Below are 20,763 nucleotides of genomic sequence, written 5' to 3' on the forward strand. Positions count from 1 at the left end.
TGGTTTGTGACACCTTGGACACCGAGCATCTGATCTGGAGGTTCAGATAGGTTGTGAAGTCCTTGCAATATAATTAAATGCAGGCCACTTTTAACTGGTGTTTCTTTATATTGAGCTTACTGGACAATTTTACAGTCACTTTTAGTAGTAAACACTTCCATGCCTCTTGTACAGTGTGGGGATTAGATAGAAAAAACTAAAAGTCATCGGGGTCATCAGATGGGCAGCCACCTTCTTTGACATTTCATTGATTGGCTCAAGACATCTCCAGAGTGTTTAACAGTGTCACCTGTGTGCCAAAGTGGACAAGCAGGATCTTCTCCAACCCAATGGTTGATAATTTAGGAGCAGACAATGCACCATAGGTGGCTCTAATAATGAAGCTAATTCTGCTTCCTTCCATTTCCCAGATATTATTCTGTTTGAGTTTAATGACCTCTTCGGCACAGCCATCAGCAGTGTGTCTGTCTGTGGAGAGAGTGTCAACTTTGTCGAGAGGTTTCCTTACCTTGGCAGTGACATTCATGTCTCTGGTGACTCTACCTATAAAGTAGATGGATTGAGAGAGCATAAGGGGTCACAAGGTCACTGGAAAGGGTGTGTGGTGCTCCCGATATCTATGCAAAAGAATGAAGGTCCAAGTCTTTAGAGTCCTGGTGCTTTCTATTTTGCTATATGGTTGCGAGACTTATGCAGGACTGGACTCCTTCGCTATTGTCTCTTCGGTGAATCCTTGGGTACCGTTGGTTTGACTTTGTGTTGAATGAGCGTTTGCTCATGGAGTCCCGAATGAGACACATTACCTGCATCATAAGGGAGCGTCAGTTACAGCACTACGGCCATGTGGCGCAATTCGTCGAGGGTGATTCGGCTGTCAGGACCCGAGTAGCTGGACCAGGCCAAGGGGACGCCCATGTAACACCTGGCTGCACCAAATAGATGGTCATTTATGGAGGGTGGGACTGGACCGCGTGTCTGCCTGGGGGGGTTGCCCACCAGGATCCAAGCTGTTCTGTTGTGTGGTAGGTGCAGCAACACACTGTATCAGTGCATGCTCCCCAGCCTGACCTGAGCTGACTTGAGTTTCTGATGTTCTAAGTCTTCCTATTTTTTCCATTGGCCCTGCTTAACGTGTGAGATGGCCTTCATGCAATGTAACTCTGCTATTACACGTTTTCTCCACTGTTAAAGTGCTGCTAGTGCCATGTAAGTTCCAAGACAGAATCCACTTCTCAATACTGTACCTGACTAACTGGGTCACTTTGCCTGTTGCACAGCCTCAGCAGGGATTTAGCTATTCCCTGTTTGTAAACTGGGAGCAGCCATCCATAGCATACAGTTATTCGATTCATTCAGGGTCATGTTCAGTCTTGTCTTGGCACAAAAAGAAGTGTGGTTCATTTCTGTCCACTATGGAAGGCACTAGATAGAATTAAAAGACTAAACACAAATACAGTCACAGGCCATTCACAAGGCCCAATGACAGAAGTTGCCTCATCATTCAGTTACTCCTTCTTTAGCTTAGCAGTGTGGCAGCATGCTTGATGTGTGATGAGCTGGCATCTCTTCCTAGACTGATCCCTACCATGTGTCCAATTCTGACACAATAGGCTTTGCCCCTCCATTACACCATAATGGGATTAAGTACAAAAGGATTGATAGTTGAATTGATGTGTGCATAAGTGCACAAGATTTCTTAACAACAAAGCAACAGTGAAAAGGAATGTGCTAAGAAAACCACTACCGCCTCAGCAAGCCGCAAGTGAGTTGTATGTTGGTTGCATATGGAGAAGATCTATGATGTATAAAATCTTAAAACAGCTGTGAAAGATAAACTGATCACAATACATGAGCAAATTAATAAAGCAATGCTCGGAATAATTAAAATAACCTGGCCTGCTACGTTTTTACCTAAAAGCATGAGAAAGACAAATTGCAGCAGGGTGACTCATTCATCTCTCAAAAACAGCTAGCATCTAATAAAAGGTTTTGAAGCTTCAGATAATGAAGAAATTTACGCTGTCGTAATACATTATATCTAAAATTGCCATTCTGTGTGACTGTTTTAAGTGTCAGTAAGTTTATTAAAAGTGCAACTAAACTTCTGACTTATGTGATCAGAGCTTTAGTGCACCAGCGTGCTCAACATGGAGCCTACCAACTCCACACCTTTGGACTTCAAGGCTTCTGGGTGTGCTTGGGAAAATGAAGCATCTCTTCAAAACCCATTCCATGCATTTCCTGAAGTTCCTGTCTCCCACCTGACGGCCGTATGAGATGATCTCTACTGCATGCCTTTGTGTCACGTTACTGTTATCTGTATATAAAGACACCTGGTTCACAAGACAGAGTCAGGAAAGAGGGCACCTCCAAAGTGGAAAGGAGCAGAGGATGTGTCTCCACAACAGAGTCTGAGGTCCATGCTGGCAGAGAGAAAGTAACTTGGCATGCCAATTCAGGAAGGCATGGCCAACTAGGTGACCACAGACCCTGTCAGGAATAATGGCCTGGATAAACAATGGGCATGGACACCAATCCAGGAAAAGATTTCTCATGGAGACTAGAGGCCTGGCATAAAAAAAGCTGTGTTTAGAGGCTCTCACCCTCTGATGAAAGAATTACAAAGGCAAAGAAGAGCTGTGGGACAGCCACAATGTCTTTGGCCAGGTTATTGATACAAAGATCAGAGGCTTGTCATTTAAATTAACCAAATTGACAAATGAGTGAAGGCCATTTAGTCCATCAGGCTTGTCTAGTTAGCTAAGTTGTTTTGTTAATTATCCAGGTATTTTAAAAAATGGTCAAAGTTTCTGCTTCACCTTCATGCCTTGGAAGTTTAGTTTAAATTATCATGAACCATTTGGAGAAGCACTTTTCTTGCTCTATATAATGATGATGATGATATGCTTTATTAATGCACTTTCTCCTTAACTTCTACCAGCATGTGATTCATTATTTAAAGACAACGCCAATTACATACAGGAGCCAACATAAGGGTAACCATTTAAGGAGATATGTGACCGAGGAGACCCATCCCTTTTATAGCCATTTGAGTCTCTGTTTTTAAAGGTCTTTGTTTATGCTGTTTACATCACAAAGTCAAGTCTGTTTTCAGAAGTATATGGCTGTGGACATCATTTTCAGAAGTCTCCATTTTCAGGTGTTAAAAATGCTTGAGGTAATGTGGATGAAAGGTTCCCTCTATTGTTACTCTTGGCTTTAAGAAACGTTCTTGACATACACCATGGGTTATGAAGCTAGAAAGGCCGTTTGACTGCTTACCCTACTGACAGACAAAATCCATGGGGTTTAAGTTATTTAACTCCAAACAGACTACGTTACTGCTGTTCAGCTATAATAAGGTTAACAAAATCTGTATATTGTCATTTAGACACTCAAGAGTGTGGCCTATAAGGCCCACTTGATATCCAAGGCAAGCTGAGCAGCATTACCTACCAGCTTTGACAAATGTGCCAATAAAATGGTTTAAATCTCTTGAAAATCAGGTTGACAATAGAGGAGCAACAGAGGATCAGAGTTGCGAAATGTGCAGAGTACAGTATAATCCTTACTTACATGTGATAATGTCACTCTTCAGCGCCATGATCAATAAGCACTGCTACCTTACCTTGAAACTATCCTCTTACAATACTCACTTTGGGTGCAGAGTGGATTGCTGATTAGTATTTGAGAATTAGAAAACCCCTCATTTGCACTGTGAAGCTGCTGTCTCAATTTCAACTCTAATCTAACTGTGTCATATTGGTTGATGTGGTGGGCTTTGAGAAGGAAACTAGAGGAGTGAGGGAAGGTGTGCAAAAGGTCACACTTTTCTACATACCATATATACTCGCGTATATGTTGGGTCTTGAAATCCGAAAAATCGATCATAAAACCAGACAATGACTTATATGCCCATTCAAAAATACGACACTTAAATGAATTTTTTTTTTTTACATCTTTTTGCCTCCTCCAATCTCGCATCAGTTTCTCAGACACATCGAATTTTGTTGCAGCAGCGTTGTTACCAATTTCTTTTACCACTTCAATGACTTTTAATTTAAAACCAGCTTCATATTTTCTTCTGATTGAAACACTCCATCGTAGATAAGGGATGTTCTTACGATAAAGGTGTATGAGGGTATGAGATACAAAAAACACAAAACAGTGCAGACGTTGCTTAGGAATAGTTTGGGTATTACCGTGTGGTCACATAGACACAATACATAGAAAAAAAAGGCAGTGTGATCTGTGGTTACTCTGCCAGGTGGGTGTTAGCATATCATAATCCCTTGGACCAATAGCATGAGTTTTCTGCATTCAACTTATACAACCGACATTATAAAATACCAGAAATTATATGGTAAAATTAAGCCCCGATTTATCCGTGGGAGAACTTAAATGCGAGTATATATGGTACTATTTTCTTTAACTTTCTTTGTATGTTTCTCGAAATGAACTTTTCAGGCCCTCCATGTGGAGTCCCTAACTATTACTTATGTCAGCCTTTGCTGAATATAGAATTCTTATTTAGCAAGATGCTTATCCTTGCATGTTGAATATTAGAAGCACTGTACCCTGCAGATGTGTCTGCCAACATCATACGTAACTGTTGTAGTGGTCTGGAAATGGCACTCAGTACAATGAGTATAATGTGCCTTATCAATACCCAGACTGCTGTTTTTATTATTTGGGCATTTTCTTCTTTTACTGACAACAACTGGCAAATGACTTTTCCTTTCACATTCCTAATCTAGCCTGCTTGATGTTGGCTCCTTCCTTGGACTTAATTGTGCCAGTCTGGTCTTTGTTGGTTCATTCAAGTGATTGTAAAAAAGCTTAGCCAAAAAGCAGCTGAACTCCGATTCTCATAAAAACTAACCATTTTACACTGATTGGCCACAACATTAAAAGCACCTGTCTAATATTGTGTAGGCCTCCCTTGTGCCACCAGACAGCTCTGACCTGCCGAGGCATGGATTCCACAAGGCCTTTGAAGGTGTCCTGGTGGTATCTGGTACCAAGATGTTAGCAGCAGATCCTTTATGTCCTCTAAGTTGTGAGGTGTGGCTACCATGGATGAGACTTGTTTCTCCTGCCAAACCCTCAGATGCTCTAAAGGATTGAGACCTGGGGAATTTGGAGACCAAGTCAACATCTTGAACTCTTTGTCATATTCCTCAAACCATTCCTGAATAATGTTTGCACAATGGTAAGGCACATTGTTCTGTTGAAAGAGCCCACTGCCTTCATAAAATATCATTGCCATGAAGGGATGTACATTGTCTGCAACAATCTTTAGGAAGATGGTTGTCTCAAAGTCACATCCACATGAATGCCAGGGTTTCTTGGCTGAACATTGCCCAGAGTATTACACTGCCTTCTTCCCATAGTGCATTCTACTTCCATCTCTTCCCCAGGTAAACAACACACATGCACCTGGCCGTCCACATGAAAAATGTGATTCATCAGACCAGGCCACCTTCTTCCATTGGTCCAGCTCTGACACTCACATGCCCATTATAGGTGCTTTCTACCTTGGAAGTGCTGCCAGAAGAAGCTTGTTGGGCACCTGGAGTCCTAAAAAGGGGCCAGACCCCACCATTCAAGCCTGAGGAGGAATGGAGATGAGAAGATAGGTGACAGAAAGTCTGTTGGGTTCTGTGCTTTGCCTTGTGTGCTTTGCAGATAATTTATGTAGATAAACCGGGTGTTGTGTGCTAAATGCATCTCTCTGCCTTTCTGTGTCAGATTAGGGTGGCTGAACGCACCCCAGGTTCTCAAAGTACTAACCACTGCATACCGGGAACACCCCACAAGCCCTGATGTTTTGGAGATATCAATGACACTCAGACCCTTACAATACTTGCTTCCAACACATCACCTTCAAGATCTGACTGTTCACTTGCCTCCTAATACATCCCAGCCATTGACCGGTGCCACTGTAACAAGACAATTAACGTTATTTGCTTCACCTGTCAGTGGTTTTAATGTTGTGGCTGGTTGGTGTATATTTTAAGAGAACCAGAGAAGGTAGTGAAAGTTTTTTGCTGTAGAAATGTTACTTTCAGAAAGCATATACCATGAGAACACAGTCCCAAAAGAAGCAACTATCTCCAGCTTACTGCCATCAAGACTGGTGGGTGTAAATCTCAACAATTGTTACAGTCTCAGATACAAAGAGGAAACCTGAAAACATCTGAACTAAAACTAGAGTTTAAGACACTTTGCAGGGAAGGCATGTTGTAGATGTGTGTACAGAGCTATACCAAGTGGTAGTTTCCAATTGTTTCTCGAATACTGATGATTCGATAATTTCTAGAAATTTCTGAAGTTCACTTTGTGCCAGAAACAAAGTTGCAAATATCGTGTCCTTTCTCCAACAACAATAGCTAGTTTCTTACCCAATCTGACATCCTAGTTAGCACATCACAAATGCATCTGCTGATGGACTAGCAGGCAAACTAAATGCACTTAAGTCAGGAAATTAAGTTTGTTTTACTATCATCAGCCACTACTCAACTAAACTTATACAGTTCCTTCAATAAAAACACTTTATTTTACCTAGTTCTTTTCTATGATGGACATAATCAAACATTTAACAGTACAAAGTTATAATATACAGTAGCTAGCTAAGTATTCGTTACATTGTGAGCCCAGGCAGGTTATGAGGTTATGTGTCTGGGTCAGGGAGATGCAATGATAAGAAGCAGAAAACTGCATGCAGCTTACAAGTTACGACACCACTCGGGCTACAAGTGAACTCAAGTCGGTGTTAACTGCATGGCAGACAGCTTTCTCCTTGGATGGCCCCACAATTCATGTCTTGGTTCTTGACAGCCTATATATACTAATAACAGGAGGAGACCTACAGTGAGCAGATGTGACAGGCATGGAAGAGACTACAGTATATTAAACGGTTTAATGTGACAGTAGTGAAAAGGCAGTATTTTTATTAATATTACATTTAGTTTCAAACCAACTTAATCCAATTCAACATCATACACTCCAGAGTGTTTCCTGATACCCCACATGAAGATGCCAATTAACCTATCATGGACACTTCTTGGATTGTGGGAGGAAAACTGGAGTACCTGGATAAGACCTACTGAGACCCACGAGAACATGCAGACTGCACATAGACTGCGACTATACTTGTAATTATACCCAGCATTACGGAGCTCTGAGGCAGGGTTACTAACCAATGTGCTTCATATATCAATATTCCAATTATTTTCTTTTACCAGCTTCAAAATGTGTAATATATTGATGATGGCAGAGAACTTTAGGTCCAGCTACATTATTTAGAACTGCACAGCTACTAGAAGTTTATTATTGTAACCAAAATAAAAAAAAGATGCAATGCTGCTGAATCATTCTGATACAGAAAGTAGCACTGAGGGCCCAGCAGCTCTGCTCAAGTGAGTCACAACACAAGAGGAACTGCACTTGCAAATGCAAATTGCTTTATTTGTTTTTTGGTAACTTTTATTAAAGTGTCAAGAGTGCTGCATGTCATAAGCTTCTGTTTCTTGTGAATCTTTTAGCTGCCAGACTGAAAAACAATGGTTTTGTTGATTGTGAAGATATGCACAGCAAGATAAAAATTCTTTGGTTTGAGTAGTGAAAATATTTATATACTGTATAAATGTAAAGAATTATTATTACTATTCAAAATAAATGTGCTGAAATATTTAATATAATTTTCACTTGAGTTGATGCCATGGTTAGTGCTTCTGCTTCATTACTTCTTGGATCAAATCCTGGCCTGGTCACCATCTTCTTCAAGTTTGTACATTTTCCTTGTAATTACTAGCTCTTTATCTGAGTACTCCAATTTCCTCTGACATTCCAAACACAAAGTTAAATTGATTTGCACTACAATTAGATCCAGGATAGGTATCTGCTTTGCACACAATGTTACTGGGTTCAAATATGACTATAAAATCAGATTATATAAGTACAGTAATTTGGTGGAAATATAACACATGTATGTGAATTTGCAATTTGGTTATGATATAAGTAAAATCCACCCAGACTTGGGAGAGTAATATGTAGACTTCACACTGAAACCAACTTAACATGGGATTTGGATCCCAAATCTCATGATAGTACCATAGATCCTCATCAAAATGTTCACATAGCCCAGCAAAAGAGCACAGGCAGTTGAAGACCTTGGCATTGTGCGGAGAACAGTTTTCCTTTCTATGCTGTCTTTGAAGCGCTGCTGATCTACAGTGTAGTCAGTTGGAAGTCTTTCTGTCAAACAGGAGTATCAGCATGTGTTACCAAGCCACTGAATGTGTTTCAAAATGAAGTTGCATGTCTGGTATTCAATCAGTGGAGGTGGGGACATGTCACTTCTCTTTTCATATTACTACATTGGCTCCCAGTAGAAGCCTGTATTAAGTTCATATCCTTGATGCTAGCCTACAGAGTAGTCAGCATATTGGCACCTATATATGGAGACACTTGTGAAGTCCTTCTTAACTACTCATGTCTGCTGATGAACGGTGTCTGGTGGTACAACATCTGCATGGCATCAAATCACAATCCAGACTCTTCATGTGTAGCTCTTAGCTGATGCTCACTTCTATTGACATCTTCTTTTGACTCCCTCAATGTGTTTAAGAAGCATTTGAACTCAGTTCTTTGCTGAACTTCTGTCTAACTGAGCAGTTAGGTTTTGTAACATAGGAATTGTAACTCACTTCGTTTTTGTTCTGTGCTCTTCACTTGTGATGATCAATTTTGTAACCTTGTCCTGTAGCACTTGATTCCCAAACAGACTCCCAGAACAATATTTACTCAATAATGCTGACCTCTTTTGTAAGTAGTTTTGGTTTTGTAATTTATTTTGGATAAAACTGTCTGCTTAGGGAAGAAATGTAAATATAATGTAAAAGTAAACAGAACCCAAGTAGAACTCATTTCTCTTCTCTTTTTTGCTCTCCAGTGTTGGATCAGCTGCTTGTTGAACTGGAAGAATTCTTAAAGATTTTGGACAAGGAGAATCTGAGCAGCACTGCAATTGTCAAAAAATGTCTTCTCTCTGAGCTCCTACAGAAACACGTCAAATCTGATGGTTAGTACCCATTCTGTGTACCATGTGCTGGTTTTGTGAGGTGGTTAAAGTTGTCTTGTTAGGTAAGATGAGTACACATTTTTTCTTTAATTTCCTACTAGCTTTTTGTCTTCCTGAGTTTAACACAAACTTGTATTTAACAACAGGCAAAATAAATCAGATAAACTGTCATAAGGTTAAATCCTTCTGATAAATTAAAAAAAAAACTACATAGCAATTTAGACCACTGTAGAATCTGTCTTTGTGTGATATGCAAATATAAGAGGACAGCTAAGCAAAAGAAAGATATGGCAGCAGTGGATATAATACATTAAATTCCTGAAACAATTCCAGTCGTTTAGTAAAGTTCACTCCTGGGCCATGTCCATCACAAGTTTTTACTTTTCTGCACAGCTGCTGCATACAGCTGAACGTGTAGGTCACAACGTGCAACATCTATGGTGTTACCAGTGACATAATCAGTACTGAGTTCCAAGGAAATGAAGATTTCCAAATATCTGCTCGTAGCTGAGAATTTTCCATATTGCAAATTCAAACTACAAGGCCAGGTCACAGTACAGTCAGTAGGCAGTCCAAGTGTGTGTTTTTACACTGCCTCCCATGGGTTTCCTAAAAACCTTACACCTTTCTAATTTTGTTCTCCACAGGCAGTGATGAGGAGTACATCTACATGAATAAAGTCGTAATGTGTGGGCAGGATCAAGAAAAACATATATTTGATGGAGGTAAGAACATATACTGTGCATGAAGAAATGATGAAATCCAGATGTCTCCAAAAAGAAGAAAAAGTTTAATTTGACAATACAATGAATAGACCGACAAACACATAACCAACAATCCTTACCTGAAGATCAATGTGCACAAGTTTCAAATATAAAGCCTATGCTAGAGATGGGATGGGAAATGGGCAGAAGAAACAAAAGCCCCAGTGGAACTCATTGGAGAGGATACAGTCACCCAGTGATTAGAATCCTTATTGCTGTTGTTAGAGGTGTCATCTGGGTAATTTTCAGGGTCCAAAGCACTGAAGCACAAGTGACTCAACTGGAATCTGCTTAACACTAATTTAGGGTTATGAGGTGGGGTCCTGCCTAGTGCTCAGTGCTACCATCTCCTGCATTGTACTTGTAATGTTCATATACTGAATGCTCAGTAACCTTATACCTGGAGCTTGTGTTTAGTATGTAGTTGTCCAATTACAGGAAAAACCTCTTCCCTCCTGTAATGCAATGGAAAAGTCAACGGTAAAGACCCAGACACTTCCATTTTAAACAGAATGTGTAACATGAAGAGATATTACTCAGTATATTTAAAAAACAGATTCTTTAATGGGGTTTTGGCCTTGAAGACATTTGTGGCTGGTGGGTTTTACGTACAGGTTGGAACTTACCATGTGAACAGTCGCCAAAAAGTAAAATACTGCTGATCCTGACAGGACATTTTCATGCTCAATTGCTGCCTCCCTAACACCTGTCAAGCTATGGCTGCCTTATCCATTAAATCAAACAAGAGGATTGATGGGTTGAAAAATTTAATTGGAACATCAAATAGTTTACAAAAACTTGAGCATTAAGTAAATAATTTTGAAAACCACAGCCACTTTTGTATTAAAACACTGAGAGGGCACATACAAACAAACTATGAAAGAGACCTGTCCTTAAAAGCACACTTATTTTGATATCTAAAAGCAATACTGGTTGGACATCACTCATGACCAAAGTGCTAAACGAATTATAGTGAAAACCACATCCATTTCAAAAGAAAAATGTAAAGAAAATATAGTATTCACAAGTGATGGCCCCATCATGACCAGAGTGTGAAATGGTTGATTGTGTGAACTTTAGTTGAAAGAAAAAATTGTAAAGACTGATGTCATCTCTTCTCCCATGACTTTTGCAACAAACAGTTATAACAAACATGAACATTTTAAATACATAATTCAGAAGAGGAGGCATACCAATAAGTAGTGCTGCTTCAGGGTTCAAATCACACTTGGATGTTGTCAGTGTGGAGTCTGCATGTTATTATTGTAAAATCAGAACATTAGACCCATCTGGACGAGAACAGGCCATTCAGCCCAACAAAGCTCACCAGTCCTATCCACTTAATTCTTCTAAAATAACATCAAGTCGAGTTTTGAAAGTCCCTAAAGTCTTACTGTCTACCACGTTACTTGGTAGTTTATTCCAGGTGTCTATGGTTCTCTGTGTAAAGAAAAACTTCCAAATGTTTGTGTGAAATTTGCCCTTAAGTTTCCAGCTGTGTCCCCGTGTTCTTGATGAACTTGTTTTAAAATAACACTCTCGATCCACTGTACTAATTCCCTTCATAATTTTAAACACTTCAATCATGTCACCCCTTTCTTTTACTGTAAAGGTTCAGCTCTTTTAATCTTTCTTCATAATTCAGCCCCTGTATTACTGGAATCAGCCTAGTCGCTCTTCTCTGGACCTTTTCTAGTGCTGCTATGTCCTTTTTGTAGCCTGGAGACCAAAACTCTACACAGTACTCCAGATGAGGCCTCACCAGTGTGTTATAAAGGTTGAGCATAACCTCCTGTGACTTGTACTCCACATGTCAAGGCGCTATATAACCTGACATTCAGTTAGCCTTCTAATGGCTTCTGAATACTGTCTGGCTGTTGATAGTGTAGAGTTCACTATGACTACTAGATCCTTCTCATAAGGTGTACTTTTGATTTTCAAACATCCCATTGTGTATTCAAACCTAATATGTTTACTTCCTACATGTAATATTTACATTTACTGATATTAAATTTTATCTGCCACTAATCTGCCCAAGCCTGCATGCTTTCCATGTCTCTCCGTAATGTTTCAATGGAATCCAGATTACTCCACCTACTGCAGCTTGGTATAATCAGCTTGCTGTCTACTGTATATTTCTATCCAACTTTGTGTGTGTTCCTCTGTTTTAACCCCACATCCTCAGTGACATGCAGATTAGGTTAAATGGCATCTCTTAAGTGGCCCCAATGTGTGCCCTGCAATCAACTGATGCCCTGTCTTGGGCTGTTTTTCTGCCTTGTATCTGGTGTTGCCAAGCTGCAATGAAAGATTCTCATTCCCCAAAACCATGAATTAGGTAAGGCACATTGGTGAAAACTCTTGTTACCGTGTCATCCTAAGATCATTACAAAGACCATAACAATTCTGATGGCAAAATACTGAGAAATGATGCCAACTTCTCTACACCAGAGTTTCAAGAAATCATAATTATGAAATTATGCTAGGAGGCACAACACCCCTCCTGAATGTAAGTTTTGCCCAGAGGGGACTGGGTGGTCTCGTGGCCTGGAACCCCTGCAGATTTTATTTTTTCTCCAGCCGTCTGGAGTTTTTTTTGTTTTTTCTGTCCACACTGGCCATCGGACCTTACTCTTTTTTTTATGTTAACTAATTTTGTCTTATTTTAATTTCTTATGTTGTTATGTTTTTTTTTATTTAATGTTCTTCATTATATAAAGCACTTTGAGCTACTTTTTTGTATGAAAATGTGCTATACAAATAAATGTTATTATTATTATTATTATTACCATGCAAACTAAATCTAAAAAAAACACATCCATTTTGAATGGAAATTCTAGAAACAGCTCATTTGACATGAATGGAGCATCTCAAGATAAGCTATGAAAAACACATATATACAATCACATACAGTGAAACCACTAGATCCATGACTTAAGCATCAACTGAGCAGTCATGAAAATCCCACCCACTTTAAAGTAAAAATGCCAAGACAGGATGCCTAAATGCCCTGTAGTCAAAGGGGCAGCGTGAAAACTATCCCCATTTGAACTGCCCCCTCTGACCTAGTCATAAATCATTGGACAATGTGAGGTTTATTTGCCACTCCTCCTGCCAACACACCCAGCATTCAGTTGTATAAGATATGTCACTGTGGGGAATATTTGTAAACCATTGAAGGGCAAGATCTTAATCGAAGTGCAGGTCTCAGGCTAACATATTAACTATGTTTTTATTAGTTTAAAGTTATTAATCCTATTACACTTCTGAAATTAAACAATCACTTTTTAGTGACAGGCTGGTAAGACCTTAATTATGTAACTAACAACAAAATTGCGCATCTCATTGTTCCCATTGACAATGTCAATTACTGGATTAAAATGCTGCAATTCAACAAAGTGAATCAAATGTAGAATGGAGATGAGTGACAACAGCAGTTAATGTAGAGTGTAGTAAACTTGTAATAACATATAATTAAATGAAGGAACAGCAAATTAAAAGTGAAAGAGAGAGAAGTGGCAAACTGTACGTGATTTGAATATTGTGCCTGAATGACCCTCACAGCTGAAAGTTACGGAAAGTATCTGCCACTGTAAAGGCCAGCCCTGACACAGACAGTCACAGGACACAAGTTCAAAGCACACAGGGCTTTTATTTCCTTTTTCTTCCCTTATGGAGGACGTCTTCCCTGTTCCCACGAGTACACAACACAGTCCCGAACACTATACCACACAAAAGTAGGTCTTTTCTCTTCCACTCCTCTCTGGCCAGCTTTGTCTCCCTCCTCCTGACTCTGGCTCCCACAGTAGTGGCTGCTGGCTTCTTTTATAATACTCCCAGAAGTGCTCCAGGTGCTTGAAGACCTAATTCCGGCAGCACCTCTGGGTATGGCGGAAGAGCTGCTCTGTAGGGCTCAGCAGGAGCTACAGCACCCCCTGGCGGTGCCCACGGATCCCAACAGGGCTGCACCAAACTCCAATTCCAATGAAACCCTGCGGGAGTCCTAAGCACCGTTGAAACCCAGGGGGACTGCCATCTAGTGTTCCGGGGGAGGTACTGTCCTGACCAGGCTTGCACCCCCAGGTCCATACAGTGAAGAGGCATCCCAGCCGTCTGTGACACACAAAGCAGACTTTCACTGAGGGGTATGCATCAAGACTTATGGAAGTTTTAAAATTTGCCAGAAAGAATGCCAAAAGGAGAGGGAAACTGTTACAAATCCCTGGCCACTATACAAAATGTTTAATGATTTAATTTATTTTATTCCATCAAATACCGCAATAATAAAACAACATTTTAAAAAATATTATGTTTAAAAGAAAATATATCAAAAAAAAATTTCTATGCGCTAAATTTAAAAACAAATGTGCAAATTTCAGAAAGCAATTTTAAACATTCAATCAGTTAAGAAAGTGCAAAAATCCACAATACTAAAACTATATCCATGAAAAAGTAAAAAGTAAAAAAAAAGGCAAAAGGAGAAAAACCTGAAGGTCAGAAGACTGCAAACAAAAGAAATGCCACTGCATTGGCGTACCGACTGAAGCAACATTGAAGACTGATATTATTTTGGACTAAGCAAAGATGAAATGGAATCAAAATGAAGCTTCATCTGCTCTGACAATTAACACTTCTTTCTACCAAAGAGAAGTCTTAAAAGTGCCTGAGATTTCAACTGTACTGCAGCTAAGAGCATGTATAAGAAATGAGCTTGGGACATTTTATAGTAAGAGTCTGGATACTAAAGAGGACCCCCTTGTACAAGTGAAAGAAACATAGATTTCCTGAGCTGTCAAAAATAGGTTATAAAGTAGTGGTGTCACCAGCACTCGCTCTGAGCGCATGTTCAGTACGGCTGAGAACATTACTGTTCTCAGTATGGACCCTAATAGAACATTACGCAACCAGTTCCTTCAGACAATGCCAGTAGACCTTTTCCACCGCAGGAACTTTGTTCTCAAGAACCAATGAGTTCCTGTATGATGCCAGCCTTGGGCTACTTGTGGTCATTGTCCACTTTCATGTGTTGCGTTCCCATCGCATAACAGGACCTGTAACCTTTATATAAAATACGTGACCTGCGTAGAAGAGTGATGAGGTGCGAAGTGTGCCTAGTGGGGGAGCTCACAGGGGACACCCCTACCTTATTGTTTTAATGCAGTGTATGTATGGTGGCTATGAAGAGTGATGCGGTGTGAAGTGAGGTGCATTTGGGAGTTCACAGAGCAGGGAACCCCCTCCTTATTGCTTCAACGTGGTGCATGGCATAGAACCCCATAGAGGCAGCTATGAAGCAGGATGCGGTGCAAAGTGCGGCATTCTGTCTTCACTGATAACTCTTCAAAGTCCAAACTACTAGCAGATTTGTAAATGTGCCACTGCTTGTAGTCAACCAATCAAAACAATTCATCACCCGAGCCCCAGTTCCTGGTTGAATGAAAGTACATAACCTGGGGCCTCATGTATAACGCCGTGCGTAGAACTCACACTATAACATGGCGTAAGCACAAAAGCGGGATTATGCGTACGCACAGAAAAATCCAGATGCAGGAATCTGTGTGCAAGCAAAATTTCACGTTCTTCCACTACATAAATCCCGATCAGCGTGAAAAGTAACGCACGTGCACGCGCCTTCTGTCCCACCCCAACTCCTCCCAGAATTACGCCTCTTTGAATATGCAAATCAATATAAATAGCCTTCTGTGAAAAGACAATGGGAAAAGCACAGGAGAAAATATAAGAATTTCAGCGAGTACCAAGTGGAGGCAAAGGAAAAACGTACTATTTGTTGGTTTAAACAGTGGTATAATCAACAAAAGAATGTTAATCGAGTGACAGATCAACTCAAGTAGCACGTTAAATGCTTTGTTCTGTATTTGATCTTCTATGTGCTCTATGTGTGTGAATCATTACGTGCTTCCGTTCTTTCTCTTTCTCCGACAGGACACAGAATCCATTACATTCGAGATATTACAGCTCTCTGAATAATTAAAATACTGAGATGTATACGTGATATCATTTTCATGATGATAGCAATGAAAGCATGTTATTAAACATGGGAACACGGTGGCGCAGTGATTGTTCATATCTCACGCAAGAGGCTTGCTGCGCCATGTGCGACCTTCGATGAAATAATTTATTACAGAAGTACTGTCTCTTTCAAACGTACTTTTCTTTCTCCAAATACCCAATCGCCACACAATCAGCTCTGTAATAGACGTTAAGCCATCTGTAAGCTTAGAACGCCGATTCTTCAAAACTTTTAAGGAACATTGAAATATCTTCGTAGTACATGTTTAATTATTCTATTCGTCTATCCTTCCAGTGTCACGTCAGCACCAGCAAGAATACAGCGCAAGGCAGGAGCTATCCTTGAACTAGCTATACGCTGCAGCACCGTGTCCTCACATGTTTAATTATTAACAATACAGATTATTTAAATGAAGTTAAAGTTTTATCTGTATACTATAAACAACATATTTTGCTGCATTTCATCTTAAAAATGATATTGTCATCATACGCGCTTTATAAAGTAGCGCAGGTTGTGCAATATTATAACTGTAGTGTAAGTTTACAGTGAGGTAATTGTACTTATAAGTACAAACAGTTCTACAAGGAGCACTTGATGGACTGATTGAGTGCGTTTATAGTTCTTGGGATGAAACTGTTTCTGAAACGCGAGGTCCGTACAGGAAAGGCTTTGACGCTTTTTGCCGTGGTTGAGGTAGTGTGTACTTGGAACTGTATACCGATAATTCTCTTTCCGATCAGCTGCTGCTGTGATTCCCCACTCAGATACAGTGATATAAATACTCCGAGTGGTGCAGTGAGAGTAATATGGAAAAAGATGATCCGCAGTGGCAACCCTTAACGGGAGCAGCTGAAAGAAGAAGAAGATGCAGTGAGCGTAACAACGCTAAAGCAGTTATGGTATTTGGTATACTATGGCTATTCCCTGGACCATTATATTGCTGCAGGTTAATTACAATCAGATGCATTACACTAATAAACAATATGCAGTTAATTTCAGTGTATTTATAAAGCCGCGTCAGGAATGTGGAGCTAAGAAAGAAAGGGTGATCACACAGGAACAGTAGCACTGCTTTGATGCTGGGTGCCGCCAGTCTGCAAAACCGAGCGGAGAAATTGCGTACGCCAAGGTTACCGTGGAAATGTGCGTGGCTTTACGCCAAGTTTAGGTTTTATACATCGCGATTTGAGCGTGGAAAGGTTCGTACGCAACATTTCTGTGCGTACGCACCGTTTATATATGAGGCCCCTGGAGTAGGAGCTTACAAAAGTTAAAAAAGTTCTAGGAACTACATATAGCCCAAGATCCTGTGGTGGGAATGCTATAAAAGTTACTGAGTTTCTAAAAACGTTCCCAGTTCCTGAAAAAAACAGTTCCTGTGGTGGGAAAGTGAATTTTGTTAGTTATTCAAAAATGATAAACGACCTACTATCACAACTGGCAACAGAAAGGAGAAATAGTGTATTTAAAGAAAATAAGTTAACATAAAGCCAATGTTTAAAAAAAAAAAAGGCACAGATGAAAAATAAAAAACAAAGTCCAGGGTAAGATCCACGACAGAACATCACTCTGGAAATGAGAAATGGTTAGAGCTGGGTTATGGAAATGTAAAAGCTCAGATATCCTAATAAGTTTATGGCATGTGTGAGATCGTTATTACATCAAAGTTAAACAAACTATTTACTGTACATCCAAACCCCAAAATACACATCAATGAGGCCAACCTGTGATCACTAAAATGTTGAATTCGTTTCCAACTGTGCCAAAGCCTCACTAAACATCTCTTTGTGAGGATTCACTTAGAAATACAGTAATTCTCGTTTCAATACTTTTGCTCAAAGCATTTTCCATCTTTTGTAACTCAGAAATGCATGTTTTGTGTCTGAAGATAACAAAGGGTGTGAAACTGGGCGAAAGCAGGAAACTTTGTATATCTCTGCAGACTCTTTGTGTTTTTCCTTCTTGCAGCACTGTATCTTGTGAAGGTCATTATCCAAATCTCAGATCTACTAAAACAGCTGCATCCTGGAACTCCTGCAATGTCAACTAAAGCTGGTTCCTAATATCTCAATACCCCATCGTTTCAATTGAATTATTAGGACTATAAGCAATGGAGGTTTAAGAAGTGTGAAATGTGGTGTTTTATATTGATATGTAGAATTTACAACAGAAAACATCTAAGGTGTTAAGGTTTGTGTCTCACAATGCAAGAACAGATTTATGCCTTCTGATGAAAAGCAGGCCGACCACAGCTGTGAACACAGACACCAGTAGGCCTTCCTGTCTCATCTACACTACAAATATGTCGGCCATCACAGATACACAGATAATCCCACTGCTGTCTTTTTTCCGTTTCAATTCAGAAAGGGATAACACAATCAAAGAAACCGACAGATTCCTTCCCAGTTCCTAGTATTCTGTTCAGTTTGGTTTTATTAGGTGTGTTTGCGTACAATACAAAAAGCAACCACTGTAACTGCCATGTCTGCCTATTCGTCTGTTTGTCCACATGAAACAACTCTGAAATGTGGCTCTATTTTTCTTCAAGGAAATTTGTTCAGACGGTTCAGTTTGCATTAAGAGATCTCAAGTACCGCATCCTGCATACATTTTAGAAATTTCAAAATCTTCCATTGTAAAGCATTAGAGAATTTGTGGACTTGTCTATTTAAAAACAGAAACATTCCGTGTGATTTCAATTACAGGTTGGTTTACTGTTTCAAAGTTACCTTGAGAGAGGTCATGTCAACCTCTTTATTTTGTATATTTTCCTCATTTATTCCCCCCGAAATTTGTTGCGGATGGCAAAACAGATCCTCACTCTAAGGTAGTCAAAAGCCGGGAGAGGAGCACATGAGTGCAAACTACATCTCTGGCACCAGTTCACTGCCTGAGGTAAGTTACCGTATATACTCGCGGATAAGTTCTCTCGCAGATAAGTCGGGACTTAAATTTTACAGTATAATTTCTGGTATATAATAATGTTGGTCATAAAAGTCGAATACGGAAAACTCACGCTATTGGTACAAGGGATCATGACATGCTAACTCCCACCTGAGAGAGTAACCATGGTGCACACAGCCTTTTTTTTCTATGTGGGTGCTGCAATGCGCTGTATCAGTGTGTGCTACTAACCTCTCTATCTCTCTCTCTATTGTGCCTACGTGACCACACAGTAATACCCAAACTATTCTGAAGCAATGCTTGCTCTGATTTGTGTTTTTTGTATCTCACACCCTCATGCACCTTTATCGTAAGAGCATCTCTTATTTACGATGGAGCGTTCAATCAGAAGGAAATATGAAGCTGGTTTTAAATTAAATGTCATTGAAGTAGCAAAAGAAATTGGTAACTGTGCTGCTGCAACAAAATTTGATGCGTCTGAGAAGCTGATGTGAAATTATTTTTGAACAGGCGTATAAGTCGGGGTCTGATTTTATGATCGATTTTTCGGGTTTCAAGACCCAACTCATAAGTGAGCATATACAGTAACTGTTAAAAAAAACACAAAAAGTCATCTAGGTGGAGATGAATCACAGAGGACATGGATAATAGTAAAAATATATGTACTCAGTATTTGTGTTATAGTAAAAACAACTGCATTATCTGCACGTTATAATGATTCCCTGCTTTTCTGACACTGTAATTTACCATCATGGTCTGAAGCAGCCAATAATTTTACTTTTAGAGTTCAACAGATTTTAACTCTCCATTGGGTACTTCTTTGAAATGTGTTGCATGTAAGACATTTGAACACAGGGTGTAAGCCCAGGATGCTGGATTCATGAACGAACAGTCGGTAACCCAGCGACACCGTGCAGCCCATGGGCAATAGTGAGAAAAGCGCTATATAAATGTAAAGAATTATTATTATTATTAATATTAAAAAGTCAGTATGTAAATATGCAAAGCTTCCACAGACTATATCTGTATGTAAAAACAGACTGCCAGACATGCACTTTATCAATGAAGCGCTTATTTTTTCATTATGTTATAATAGTTGTGTAAGTCCGTGCTGTATGAAGCCCGGGGTCCTAGAAGCTATTGAAATCGTCAGAAAAAAAAACTGAAATGTAAAGATGTCAGGTAATTGAAATGAACTACTCTGGGCATCTCTCTCCTAGGAGGATTCGTTTTGCTGTCGTGCTCGCATCGCTTGTACATTAGCGGCGGGATGAAATGTAAAAGGGATACTGTTTTACCAATGTTAGCGGTGCTAAGCGACTTCGCCTTTCTTCTGAGGTTTTGTTTTGCTGACATGCTGGCCTCGCTTGTGTTATTAGTGGCTAAGCAAATTTTCTGTTTCCTCAGAGGTGGAGCCCTTACCCAGACTCCACCTCTCACTTCTGGACTGGACAGACACACACACTTCCACGTGTAGACGTTTATATAGAAGATGAACACAATACAGTAAGATTCTTACTTGCATGTCACAAACGGTGAATGCAACAGCATTCTAAAGAAGGCAGGTGCCTCTTCACTTAATGACTACAGACCAGAGGGTTTACATCTCACATCATGAAGACCTTTGAGTTTCTGATCTTGGACTATCTGAGTCCTCTTGTGGTAGACCACCTGGACCCACTACAGATTGCCTAGCGGACAAAGAGTAGAGTGAAGGATGTAATTGTCTATGTGCTGCACAAGACTTATTCTTACCTGGGCAAAGCTGGCAGCACTGTGAGGATTTTGTTTTTATAGGAGTCAGGTGCAGAACTTTATTTCTTGGTGCAAAGATAATTCTCTTAACATCAGCAAAACTAGGGAACTGGTCATTGACTTCCATTGAAAATATCTGGTCACTAGTCAGGGAGTGGATGTTGAGGTAGTGCAGACCTGCAAGTACTTGGTGGTCTGCGTCGATGACAGGTTGGGCTGGTCTC

The 20,763-nt window shown here is 39.9% G+C and overlaps 1 protein-coding gene across 1 annotated transcript in view; it reads left to right on the plus strand.

Annotated features, from left to right (window-relative positions):
- afap1l2 (actin filament associated protein 1-like 2) overlaps positions 1-20,763 on the plus strand; it is a 264,599-nt gene that overhangs the window by 93,905 nt on the left and 149,931 nt on the right. The window contains exons 2-3 of the mRNA XM_028795780.2: positions 8,957-9,085; positions 9,733-9,810. Of these exons, the coding sequence (XP_028651613.1) occupies positions 8,957-9,085; positions 9,733-9,810 (207 nt within the window). The remainder of the gene's footprint in view (positions 1-8,956; positions 9,086-9,732; positions 9,811-20,763) is intronic.

Source organism: Erpetoichthys calabaricus, chromosome 2 (assembly GCF_900747795.2).
Source record: "Erpetoichthys calabaricus chromosome 2, fErpCal1.3, whole genome shotgun sequence".
NCBI lineage: Eukaryota > Metazoa > Chordata > Cladistia > Polypteriformes > Polypteridae > Erpetoichthys > Erpetoichthys calabaricus.